This window comes from Ascidiella aspersa, chromosome 9 (genome assembly GCF_963924565.1).
Source record: "Ascidiella aspersa chromosome 9, kaAscAspe10.2, whole genome shotgun sequence".
In the NCBI taxonomy this organism is placed as follows: Eukaryota; Metazoa; Chordata; class Ascidiacea; order Phlebobranchia; family Ascidiidae; genus Ascidiella; species Ascidiella aspersa.
In genome coordinates this window covers 18,956,935-18,970,101 of record NC_139455.1, presented here as the reverse complement: position 1 = coordinate 18,970,101, position 13,167 = coordinate 18,956,935, and the positions used below count along the sequence as shown (strand labels likewise).

General features: G+C 36.1%; 1 protein-coding gene across 1 annotated transcript; it reads left to right on the top strand.

Moving 5' to 3' along the window:
* The first annotated feature begins 3,259 nt into the window (after positions 1–3,259).
* Positions 3,260–12,148, top strand: LOC146133428 (cytochrome P450 2B1-like). The gene is made up of 9 exons (XM_083397743.1): positions 3,260–3,544; positions 4,996–5,141; positions 5,320–5,419; positions 5,633–5,742; positions 6,054–6,175; positions 7,821–7,945; positions 8,597–8,741; positions 9,193–9,356; positions 11,688–12,148. The coding sequence occupies exons 1-9, from the start codon at positions 3,260–3,262 to the stop codon at positions 12,000–12,002; spliced, it is 1,512 nt and encodes a 503-aa protein (XP_083253869.1). The 3' UTR covers positions 12,003–12,148.
* The last annotated feature ends 1,019 nt before the right edge of the window (positions 12,149–13,167 follow it).

The following is a 13,167-nucleotide window of genomic DNA, read 5'->3' as shown; positions in this document are numbered from 1 at the left end:
TGTAACGCTGTAATAAATTTAGGTGTAATAACTTAAAAAATACATTTCATTTAAACGTTTCAATTTTATCATTTTTGCTTATTTTACCATAAAATGTATTTAGTTTTGCACGTCAGTATATGCTTGTTATATTGCTATCACAATGAAATACGAACTATAGTCATTTCGAAACTTAAATTAGGCTCTTAAACCTTGTACCCCCCCGTGCTTATAAAATATGCCTAGTATTGTATTTACGTTGCTTTACCAATCTCGAAAAGGTACAAAAAATAGAGCCATCACTTTTGTTATCATGTGGCAGCTTTACGGCAGTCGTAAAAGTGAAAGGCTGTATTATATAACGCATGACGTTTTCACGCCGATCAAAGATGTGTACTTTACCGCGATAAGCGACACATAGGCCTAATACTCCTAGCAATAATTCTAAAACGTTTAACTGGCTAGTAGGGTTCTGGAAAGTAGAAACCAAAGCTATTCTGCACTAATAGGTTTCGAATGTAGAGTAACGAATCCAGAACATCGAATCCTAGTAAGTTCTGAAATACTTATTTAACTTTTATTTTGGCGGGGGATTGACAAAACAGCAACTATAACTGCTAATCTAATTGCCAGCATATGTATATTGCAATCGAAAAAATTACAAATATTTCACTTTCTAAATAACTGCCATTTAAACAAGTTGTTTAATTAGAGTACATATAACAACACGAAAAACTAAACAAGAACATAAAACATGTTAGAAACGCCAGGTTGTTTGTTGCCAAAGCTTATTTTTTGCCCATATAGTGAGTAGAATTAATACAATGTTGTATTTTAGAACAAATGTGATATGCTAATTATGCTGTCAGAATACATAGTAATTACCAATATTGATGCGTAAATACTAACTATTATACCTGACAGTTACGCTCTACAGAACCTCGTTGAATTTTGACTCAAAGTGACCCTCAGTAGTAACCCCTTCAGCGAGCACTTTTTGTGCGTTTTACAAAGGAATGTTTGTTTTACAACTTATCGCCCTTTAAGGAAATCTCTGTACTTGGTATTAGGTGTTAGTTGTTCGTCCAACGCATTTGCGGAGACGTAATGTTAAGGCGAAATTTGTCGGCCAGTAATTGGCCCCCCGACAAAAAACGCCGCAAGCAGCACAGTAATTCTTTCGCCACAGCGATAGGCTGCGTTAATCCAAACTTTCCGCGTTACAACGAATAAATTGTATTGGTTTCAATGACATGAACGGCAGGAGTCTTTGTAATACCATGACCTAGCTGAAGACTTAAAGAGTTATGCCCGTGACCCCTGATCACCGCTTCGTAGCCCCCAGGAGGGCCGCGGGCTACGGTTGAGAAATCCTGGTTTAAACAAAAACTACACAATAGTCAGCATTCTTAATATCACTATAATAGGCTAGAGTTATTAAGATGCATGAAGCATGTAAGTCTGGCTAACTAGCAATGCATCATACGATAACCACTAAATTAGCTGACATTTTTTTGTTAGTTTTTTCGTTTTAAACTGGTTACTGTCATGAACTATTTATTCGTAGCACGACTGTCATAAAAACGTTTCATGATCAGGCATCGCTTTACACCAAAACTGCGTTAAAAGTGCCCGACGTGCAATGTTTCCTATAGTGTATACGTGTGCGGCTATTAGTCTTCACTATGTTACACAAGTCTTTAAGTTTAAGGTAACCATATTTGCTAACAAAACAATTTAAAAATATTATTTCAAGAATGATTTTGGTATTTTAAATACGAATCTAAACTTGTGTGGTATATGATAAACTGTAAGGACACGTTTTGATCGGATTTGCAAAAAAACAATGCTGCAAGTTTGACTTGAAAACGTTAAAAATAGAGTTAGCTCCACCAGGCAACATATCAATAAATATAAATCGCTCTTCTGGTGTAAACGAAGTATAAACCGACGTTTCGGCAGCAGATACCAGCTGACCTCATCAGGGTTAATAATTAAAACGAGAGTGCGTAGCCATCTTATATACTGAGAAGTAAAAAATGTAGATTAAAATTAATAATTTTAGACGTCGCTGAAGTATGCGATAAGCTGTGACGCGCCGGAGTCATCCGGTGCAGTACTGCGCCGTCGGACAACGGGCGTTTATCAGTTATTGCGTATAGCTGCAACGACGAGTAGATTGCCGGATACCATGAATCCTTTTTATTCATGGTGTTAGGAGATTTGTCAATCCGGAATGATTCAATGAACCGTCTTTTGTAATAGTGCGGTTCCCAGTCTAGAATTTTACAGTTATCTCAATCAATTCCGTGTCGGAGTTCAACCGCATGCTCTGCCAGAGCTGACCGGGATGCCTTTTCGTGGCGGACATCACGCATGTGTTCGAGTTTCCTGGTATGAAAGGAACGTTTAGTTTCCCCTATGTATGTTGCTGAACAACCTCCACAGGGAATCTCATAAACTGCCCCTTGACGTTTTTCTGGTTTGACTGGATCTTTAGTTGAAGGTAAAATATTTCCAATTTTTCTGGCTGGTTTAAAAGCTGTAGAGATGTGGTGGCCCTTCAAAATGCGTTTTAATTTTTCTCCCAGACCTGGAATGTAGGGAATAATGGCCAGACCTTTAGATTCTGGTTTAGATGTTAAATGGTTGGTTTTGTTACGAGGTTTGAACAACCAGTCGGGATATCCGTTTAATCTCATGGCCTTCTTAACATGTTTAATTTCGTTGCCTTCGTCCTGATAGTTACTGCAAAGTTTTGAAGCTCGGTGTAGCAGGGAACTCACAACCGAGCGTTTGTGTTGTAAAGGGTGGTCTGATCTGAAATTCAAGTAGCGATCTGAATGTGTTATTTTTCTAAAGAAACGTCGGTTTATACTTCGTTTACACCAGAAGAGCGATTTATATTTATTGAAAACGTTCAGTTTAGAAAAACATCTTGTCAATTTAATAACTTTAACGCGAACTGTTTTCATAAAATATTTTATCTCTATTGCTGACATAATATGGACAAATTCAACACATCTTATATCTTAAGAAATATACATATAATTAATCAAAACAAATGACCGTAAAGAGTGTTAAATCTGTCGTTATTGTTTCTTTTGACAAATGCGTAACACAGAATGAAAGTATAAGAGTTGTAGTTTTTGACTGGTGTAGCCTCAGGCATGAGGTACTTCAACGAAACTGAAAAAGTTGTTCAATGTGTAAACATTGCGCTCGTTCTGGACTTGATTTTGCCTTCAAGTGCATGCAGATAACTGCCTAGGTTTGTAAGATGACTTTGGAGTTGTTTTCGATTTGTTTGTCGGCACTATTTAGTGCCAGATATGTGCTGTTGATCCTTATTCCCGTGGCTTACTTGTACTGGTACCAAAGGCCCGGCCCCAAATTTCCGCCTGGACCAAGGGGAATTCCTATTCTTGGAGTGGCGCCTTACCTGTCAAAATATCCGGCAAAAGACTTCAAAAGGTGGAGTCTCGTGAAATATGGACCAGTTATGTCGGTGCGTCTTGGAAGCGACGAAACTGTAGTGTTGAACACTTATGAAACAATCAATCAGGTAAGCAATTATTTTTTACAACTTGCAATTGTTAATGTTGGCGCAGTTCGTACGGTTCATTATTGTGTCGTATTGCTGGCTTGTATTAAAATACATTAATCAAACAAGCTGCAAAAACGCAAAGGTTCTGTTATATTACCAGTGCAGTAATATCAGTTGTGGTATAGGTGCATGCATACAGCAGTGCTGCAGCATCTGTGACCACACTAGGTTAGGCGTGTTATAGGCTGGCCACACACAATTGCCTGCAAACTCACGACATAATTTCTGTTAAATGTTTGTTTTTGTCCTACTCAGCTATTCTAGACATTGTGGTGTACAGGGCATAATTTATTACCAACTAATGGCTTTTGTATTTACCTTACGTTTTATGATGTCTTTGCTTATGTGACATAATTATTGCCTGTCGAGCTACGCTAACTCGCACCAAAGTGTTACATGCTAAATGGCTTGTTCCGCCATTATCTCACTGCGGTCAGCATTTGGATTTTCTGTGCTTAAGACCGCAATCCGCTCGAAAACTAACACCTTTCTTAGTTATCGCCTTGAATTGTTAACAGTGTTGATATTTGCAAGTGGCATCTGCTGTATGCTAACTTGCGTCGCCACTTTATAGTTTAAAACTTGCTCGTTCATTAACTAATAAAATTCTAATCACCAGTACGTCTTGTGGCTGGCTCGCGAGTTAGATACGCAACCTGAAGAAATCTAAACGAAAGCGTCAAATAGAACGCACTTCTGTCGAATAAACTAATGTAAGTTCAGCAACTTAAACTCAAACCCCGCAAGGGAACCTAAACACCGGGGAGATATCAGTAAAAAAAATGCCATATCCCACCCCGATATACTTGATTGTAGACCGTTAATTTCTAGCTGTTATATTGTTCAGTTTGTTGCCCAGCCACCGTTCCACATGTTAGGCATTTGTGAGGATAGATGGCTAAGCAAAATTAAAGCTAGAATTAATATTCAAAAAATGGTACTGCCCCAAATTAAGTAGTATTTGTCTAGTTCTTATCGTTTCCTTACGCCTCTACTTCATTTTTTCTTTTTGCCTTGCCGTTGTTTCGCGTTGCCGCATTTCTCTCGACCCGTTCTTATTGTTTCTGTACAGGGGTTGTACACATTGGATGTCACTACTATTTGAAAGCTTTTATATTTTATATTTTAGTTATTTTACTCTGTTTTATTTAATCTTTATTGTTTCTGACTCTTTCTTATACTGTTGCGTTTGTTTTTATTCATATATACTGACGATGCCTTAGTTGGCGAAATATATATATATATATCTTTCAAGATCTGGTTAATGTTTCTGACCTGAATTGCTAGCTTTGCTAGGTTATTTTGCTTTTATCAGTAAATAGATAGCTATTAAATAATTTTTAAAGATTTTTTTGTAAATGTTAATTTTTTTTGGTAAAAGAATGTAATTCGGGCAATTTGATTTTTAGGTGTTTGTGAAAGAAGGCGCTGTTAGCTCGGATCGTCCATCTGTGAGAATATTTTCCGAGGAAACTGGTCAAAATGGAGTGATCGTGGCAAAGTACAATGATGTGTTCAAATCGCAAAAACACTTCGCTTTGAAGTTTCTAAGGGAGTAAGTGTATTTTAAAAGTAACTTATTTGTGTTATTTCTTTACTGCATATTCTCATGGTTGTTAAACAAAAGCGGTATATATTGATTCATCATGATTTTTCAGGCCTCATATTATTGTTGAATAGTTATTGCACCTAAATGTTCTGGCTCTTATTGACTTCTTACGTTGTGTTTAAAGTGCAGGTCTGGGAGGTCAAAAAATGGAACGTTTAATTAACGACGAAGGAGACCGATTTATCGAATTTGTTTCAAAGATGAATGGCCCAGTCGATTTCAAGGTAGGTAATATGACTTACCATATTGTATTCTAATGTAAATTGACTCATTTTGTCACGGACACATTTTGTTGCTTATCTCTGGTTCTTCGGGTACTAAGTGAAGCATATAAGAACGTTATCTAATGGAGTATAGTTTTTGAGGTTGTTAAATATTTTAGTACGCTTCGTATCTTTTTTCACTTCGATACAAAAAACAATTATTTCTGTTGACAGAAACACCTTTACACTCTGACGGCCAACGTAATCTCTCGAGCAATGTTTGCAAAGCAATATGACTACGACGATGCTGACTTCTTAAAATGTATAGACACAATAAATGCCTTGTAAGTGGCTTTACTAAATTAACCTATAACATTTTAGATACTAGTAGCACTAAAATGGCAAATATTTTACTTAATTTATTGCTGTTTTTTAAAGGATTACTCCCTGCTTTACGTACATTTCACAAAATAGGAAAGTTTCTATCGCTGTTTCTTAATTCAAATATAAGAAGATTGCTTTTGCAGAAAAATCGTTCGCTCTCCTGACCCAAATTAATTTCTAAAACCCGTTATTCACCAGTTTCCGACATTACATAAAGATTCGGGGTTTGCTAAACGTAATGAAACGCAGCATTTAACTTAATGTTGCACAGGTTCTCTCATCCCGATGATTCTGCCAAGATGAATTTGATGAGCATTCTCGGCATTCTAACCTATATACCCCCATTTTCCGGCGCCTTTCATCGATTTAACGCACGCATAAGAAGTATTTTAGGTAACTACTACACTAAACTATATTCAAGGCGAACGTTGACAAGTTAAAACTAGGATAACCCTATAGCTTGTTTAGTATTTGCGTGATGTTTTGACAATGACCTCATTAATATGGCCACATGATGTCACTTCTATGGTCAAATAAGGTTAGTCGATAGCATTGAAAACTTTCAGTTAAGTGTTTAGGTTATTGATCTAAAATTTGGGTTGAAGAGGTTAATTTGTTTAGTTTCTAAATTACGAGGAATTGACCAAGGCAGAAAACGTTACGTGGAATGGCAAACTTGACTGAAATGGTGATATCGGTTTGGTATCGGATCGCTATACCTATATACCGAAATAACAAATATAACAAATATACCGAAAATAACTAATATATATCGGATATTAGCTTTAAGCCTATGTTGTTAAGCATCTGTCATTAAACTCCGCTCCTCTAGCCTTCAACGTTTTGTCAACCATACGCCATTTGCCCCCCAAGGGACAACAAGATTAGAAGCCCTAAAGGACAAACCACAGAAAATAGGTAAGGCACAGTTCAAATCTATACAACCAGAATTACAACTTTTCTGCGTATGCACCATTCCACGATCCGAACAGAGCGTAGAAAACTCAATCAAGCAAACACGCCTTTTTCTGGGCGATGGCCAACATTGCAATTTTCGAGTCAATGTTTCCCTAAAGATTATTGCGAAGATCATCTAGGCCTAGGGGAAATTTAATATAATTTAGACTACTTTAACGTGCTTTCAATGATATATGCCCGGAGCTTGAGCTAATGTGCTATACTGTTTATAGGCTGTGTATTTGTTTATTTTTATCTCCAATCAATGTTGTGAGCAGTTAAGTTTTCTGAACGTAATATTTACGATTTGTCAATTACAACGCTAATCGTCTAACGCTAATCTATTGTTTTTACGGATTTTCCGTGCTTGCTCTAACTTCTGTCGATTGAAAATAATTTCGTCTTGAATTATACGAGAACGTTAGCAAAACTCCATAAATGCTACGGTGCCTCGACTGGTAACTTGCATATCACTGACTAAGAGTGTGGGTAGTGTTATTGGGGCCAAAACGAACTCGATGAACTGTTGCCTTATACTTTTTTTTAGTAAAGATAACACATATGCAAAGTAATAAACAGTTTGTGTCGATTATGCTACAATCTGTACGAAGAAATGTGAGTTGAAACTAAAAAAGCACTAAAATCAAATGGCAATACTTGGTCTCCCTCTTAAATATGTCTATCTCTCTTTAAGTTAGGGCGTTAGTGATAAATGGCCCGGCTTAAGCATTTTATTAAATTTAAGCATCTTTTTTAATCCGCACTCCATTTCTGTATTCTCTTACCTGTAGACTACATTGCCGAATGACGTATCTATAATACCAGCAAGGTTATACATTAAATAAAAGCTTTATGCATAATTATAAGGCCAGTTAACCCGAATGACGTATCTATAATACCAGCAAGGTTATACATTAAATAAAAGCTTTATGCATAATTATAAGGCCAGTTAACATATATTTTGGAATAATCAAACTGGATAAAACATGCGTTTGTAACTAAATAAAATTAGATTTTAGATAAATAAAAATAATGTTGCTATATTGTTTATCTATAGTATTTGATTTATAATGATTTGTAGATTTTGTACAAAAAGATATCGACGAGCATAAAAATAACTTTGATCCCGACAACATTAACGATTATATTGATGCATTTCTGGCTGAGCAAAAATTTGGAAAGCACGCAAAACAACAGGGGTTCACCGTAAGTAAATCGAAAAATATCCCTGTGAAATCTAGCTCACATTTGAAAACACCTCCAACAGGAAAGTAAATTTAAGGACGTCCATTATTTACTGCATAAGGCCATAGGATTGAGACCTATTTCAGTTGCGCATACCCTGTCGATTTATCTGCATGTATCGCATACACATAATAAATTGAAAACACAAAAAAAACGTTTTATTTCAGGCTGAGAGCAGCAACTTTTGTTATCTGCAACAAAAGCATGAGCTTTAGTCAACATACGTTTTTGGCCTATTAGCATTTTAAGTGCCGAATGTTCCTTAAGAACCCTAACTTGCACTATAAGCCCGGCAAAAGATAAACTGAAAATCACTATAGTTAATGTAGAATAGTGAGTGTCGTCCTAACGTAATTTGAAAGTTAATAACAATTATGTTTCAAACATTGTAAAATATTTGTGCTGTACATATTTGTATACAATTTTGTACGAAACGGTTTAGCCGAGGTTACAAGTTCAAAACCCAACGCAGGCTAAATTTTATCTAACCTTTGCACGGCAATCATCAATAGAATTGCTAATTCGGTTACCCCTAAAGGTTTTCGGTAGATATTTAAAGCAATATGGGATATCCGTACACATAAGAAAGCTCAACACTTTTTTTACATCAAGGATGAACAACTGCCATCGGTCTGCAGTGATATGTTGTCCGCAGGCTCGGAGACTTCGAGCGCAACATTATGCTGGCTGTATGTGTATTTTCTGAACTTTCCAGAATACGGAAAAAAAGTGGAAAACGAGATTTGCGAGGTCTTGGGTAAGTAACCCCGCCGGTTAACTTTTTGAAACTTTATGTAAATTTCTGTTTAAAAGGTTTCCGAAGCGGAGAGTTTATTTATTAACGAAACTGTTTTTTTCAAATTCAACAACTAAGTTCAGACGAATGGCCAAAGACTTTCAAAAACTGTAATGCTTGTACTATTTTTGATAGGTTTTGGCACTCCACAGAAAATATTTTTCATATTGCGGCGTGAAATCCTGCAATGTCTAAAAGACAAAGTAAAAAGAACACGAAACTGCTTACAAAAAATATAGCTTTTGATTTGTTTAAAATAAATTAAATACAAAAAAGTAACCATCGGTATCTTGAAGTAATAAAATGGCCAGTTGTAAACCACAAATAGCCTACCAATACATTTTTCACAACCTGACATCACGTAAGTATATCGCTTGCACCGGTCTCTCACTATTTTCTGTTTTGGTTTTAGGAGCTTCCGGAATACCTAGCTTGGCCAACCGAGTTGATATGCCACTGACTTGCGCTTTCATTCAAGAAGTCATGAGGATTAAAACCATCTCACCGTTGGCCATACCTCATTTCTCGACTGGAAGTATTAAAGTGAACGGCCACGTTATCCCAAAAGGAACACAAGTTCGTGTTTCGTTGATTTTATATTTTGTAGAATTGTAAGAGCATTTGGTATCTGAAGTTATAGAAATTAACATTCCTGCCGATTTTAATGTTTTATGTAAGTTGACGTATCTTTTGTAAAATGAGAACAACAATTACGTCGACATTAACTGTAAAAGCAAAAAGTTGTTTAGGTTTTGTGCTCTGCCAGCGGGGCTGCGGATTTGGATAAAAACAATCCAAGTATATGGTAGCCCATGACTGCCATCCTGTTTTCTTTAATTTAAAAAAAGAAGAAAAACAAAAATTAAAACAAAAATTGACAAAAAAGTGTAAAAAAATTAAACAAAAATATATTAAAAAACATTTAAAAAAAATTAACACAAAAAAATTAAAAAAAAAATATAATAAAAAAATTTGGAAAAAAAAATCGACGTGGCCAGGACTGACATTCTTATATAAAACGCATTACGGTCGGACCATCACTGCCATCATTAGAATTTATATGCAATATAACGGATTGTTGCTCTTCCAACGGTATTATATAAAACAGGGGTCGGCAAACTTTTTCTAGTCGCGGGCCAAAACACAACTTAAAAAGGTCTTTGCGGGCCACACAAAATGATAACATCGAATTGTGTTATTAAAATGTTAGGACAACTGTGAATCAGGCAGGCCTTGGATATTTTTGCGCTTAAAAAGGTGAAGTGTTGATGCAAAGAGAATGATAAGTGTAAAAAAACTACTTTGAGTGAACGCGATAATTAAAGTTAATGTATAGCTCAGTGTTTGTTAATTGTTCCAATTCAAGGCGCACCTGGCGAGCGCAGCGAGCGCGATTTTATTGGTATACCGGTATTTCTTTTAAATTTTTCCCAAGTTTTCATTACATTGCCAAAAATGGAAAAATCTTAAAAAATATATATCCAATATTTGTTAATATTTTTTCCTATTTTATACTACGCACTTGGCAGCCTTCCACAAGGCAACGGTAAAGAATCGCTGATCTAGCTGAAAAGGCAGCATCAAAACGTATACAAACCGAACGTAGAATGAACATTCGCCCGAAGCGCGCAAAGTTTTCGCAATTACATAGTTAAAATAGTCAAAAAGTATGTGACATAGACTCGTGTCTAATTTGTCAAAGAGGCGGCGGGCCCGCGGGTCGTAGGTTGCCGACCCCTGATATAAAAGATACGTATATTATATAATACTGCTGGAAGAGCAACACTACGTTATATGTTATATATTTATATATTATATTATATTTATATATTTTGAGTTTTCTCTGTTTTCTTCATTCTTTTTTGCTTCATGTTTTTAAAAAAATGATTAAAAGATTTTCAGCCATTGCAAACTACCACTATGTCAAATACTAAACAAGTATAATATAATGCATATTTAGAATACTTTATACAGTGTATTTTTACACAAAATACAAAAACGACATCCGTCGCAAGGTTATAAATCCCACCAGGAGGCCAATAGACTAATTGGCAAACCTACATGCTTTGATGTTAATCACAACACAATAGAATATTGCATATATATTTAAGTATTCTATGATCTTTTTTTTTTAAGTGTTTTAAATTTTTTTACTTTTTTTAATTGTATTAAAAAAAAAATTGAAAAAAACAGGATGGCAGTCATGGGCCACCATACAAGTACGACTCTAGTTAAAAAAAATAAACTAGGTTTTGAGTCCCGAGTCCCACTTCAGTCAATTTGCCAAATCCGTCCGGTCCCGAGTTCCGCCCTGTCTTTACGGTGTGTATTACACCCAATTCGCATAACTCAAACAGGATGTATATACACCAATCTACTCAAAATGGGTAGGGGGTAATATAACTCATCCACCCACACTTCGCGTTTGAAAAATATTTCACAAATTTAATTTTTCGAAATTTCAAATTTGTACTGCACATGCGCACATCGGACTCTGGGTTGTTATACGTATAGTCTTACCCGAGTCCCGAGTCAGACCTCAGCGAAACAAACGAACTCCGTCGAGTCTCGAGTCCGACTCCACAGTCCTGTCTGCCAGTGTGGTAAATTAAGTCAATGTTAAAAATGACTTGCCTGATTTTTCGGACAATTGACTGGACTTTAACCGTAAGAGTTTTTCTTTTCATACGTTTTGGTTACCTTACTTTTTTCGCGTCAATTTGCTTACTTTACGTTCCCCTTTGCTGGTTTTAAGTTTAACACTTTTATAAGTTTAACAGTTTTTGACAATGGCCTCGCTTGACTTACGAAGGGAAAGAATTGCAACTTGACTCGCTTTTCGTATAAACGACTTGACTTAGCCTAAAGTTATGAACTCGATTACAACACTTTCTTCTTTTACTGCAGTTGATGGCAAACTTATGGGGCGCTCATATGGATCCTGAGACGTGGCCAAACCCTGAACAGTTTTACCCGATGCGGCATATCGACGAAAACGGAAAGTTCGTTGCTTCAAACAAGATAATACCCTTTTCAGTTGGACCTCGCTTCTGTCTCGGCGAAAGTTTAGCCAGGGCTGAGATTTTTATTTTCTTTGTGAAAATCTTGCAGAGGTTTCACGTTCGCTGTGGTTCAAACCAATTGCCTCCGATCGACAAAACGGTGTTGTACCTCATAAGCTGTCCAACCGAATGCAAAGTTAAACTTGAATTAAGAGAATAGGCACAACCTTCATAGTTGTTTTTAAGTCGTCGTACGTCCCACCGCACTAAACAAAAATAAAGTTGGAAACTTAAACAATATAAAGGCGTTTTTTTGCTTCGAGCTTTGCAATGCAGCTTTTGTCCTGAAAGTAACATTTCTTTCAACAAAAACTTAATAAACGAAACTGTGTAGTGGTCTTATTACTTCTTTTTGACGTCACGTTTATATGTAACTTTGTGATGTCACGTTATGATGTTACTTGGTGACGTCATGTTATAACGAGTTACGAGAATAAAGTAAAAGTATTTAACAGAACAGTGATGTAGCCTTCTGTAATATTGGAACCCATCGAATTTTGTTGCAAACATAGTGGCTAATAACGACCGGACATATATACTGTGTTAATAGATTACCATCGTTAAGTAAAAATGTTTCAATGAGCTATTGGTTTATTTTAGCGTCCCAAGCAACTAATATATATGTCCCAAGCAGCAAATGCACATCTATTTTAAGTTACACATGACGTTTGTTGTACATAAATCGCTTTACAATGCTTTTTGTACACACATTAACGAACTAAAAACGGCGTTACATACGTTAAAAGCGTCAATTTAGGTGTGTTGTTCAAGTATATAGGGAAATAACTGAAATACGGCTCAGCTTAATATACGACCGAAGTATTTCTTTTAGTAAAGTTAGGCAAGATTATGAGTTATAAGAAAGTGTTTTGATGCAGATGGGATTGATGGTCAGGGTGGTTTTGTGCCCATTCGAAACTGAACAAATTCAACCACTCTATCGAATGCAGTGTTTTACCCTTCAGTGTTTTTTAAATAAAAACAATACAGAAGGTTGACTAACGTTTGTAACACTATAGAAAATTTACGTGTATTGACCTGAAACCTGATTAAGTTTGCACCTTAGTAGCCTACTTGTTTTATCGATATCAAAATGGAATACGAACTGTCGGACATTTCGAAACTTAAATGAAGCCAAAAAAACTATAGGAAACCGTGTATAGAAAATATGGTAAGCATGACTTTCGACAAAATGCGTACCGTGACAGAGAAGGTAAGTATAAGAGTTGTTTTTGCCTTTGAGTGCATGCAGATAACTGCCTAGGTTTGTAAGATGACTTTGGAGTTGTTTTCGATTTGTTGGTCGGCACTATTTAGTGCCAGAT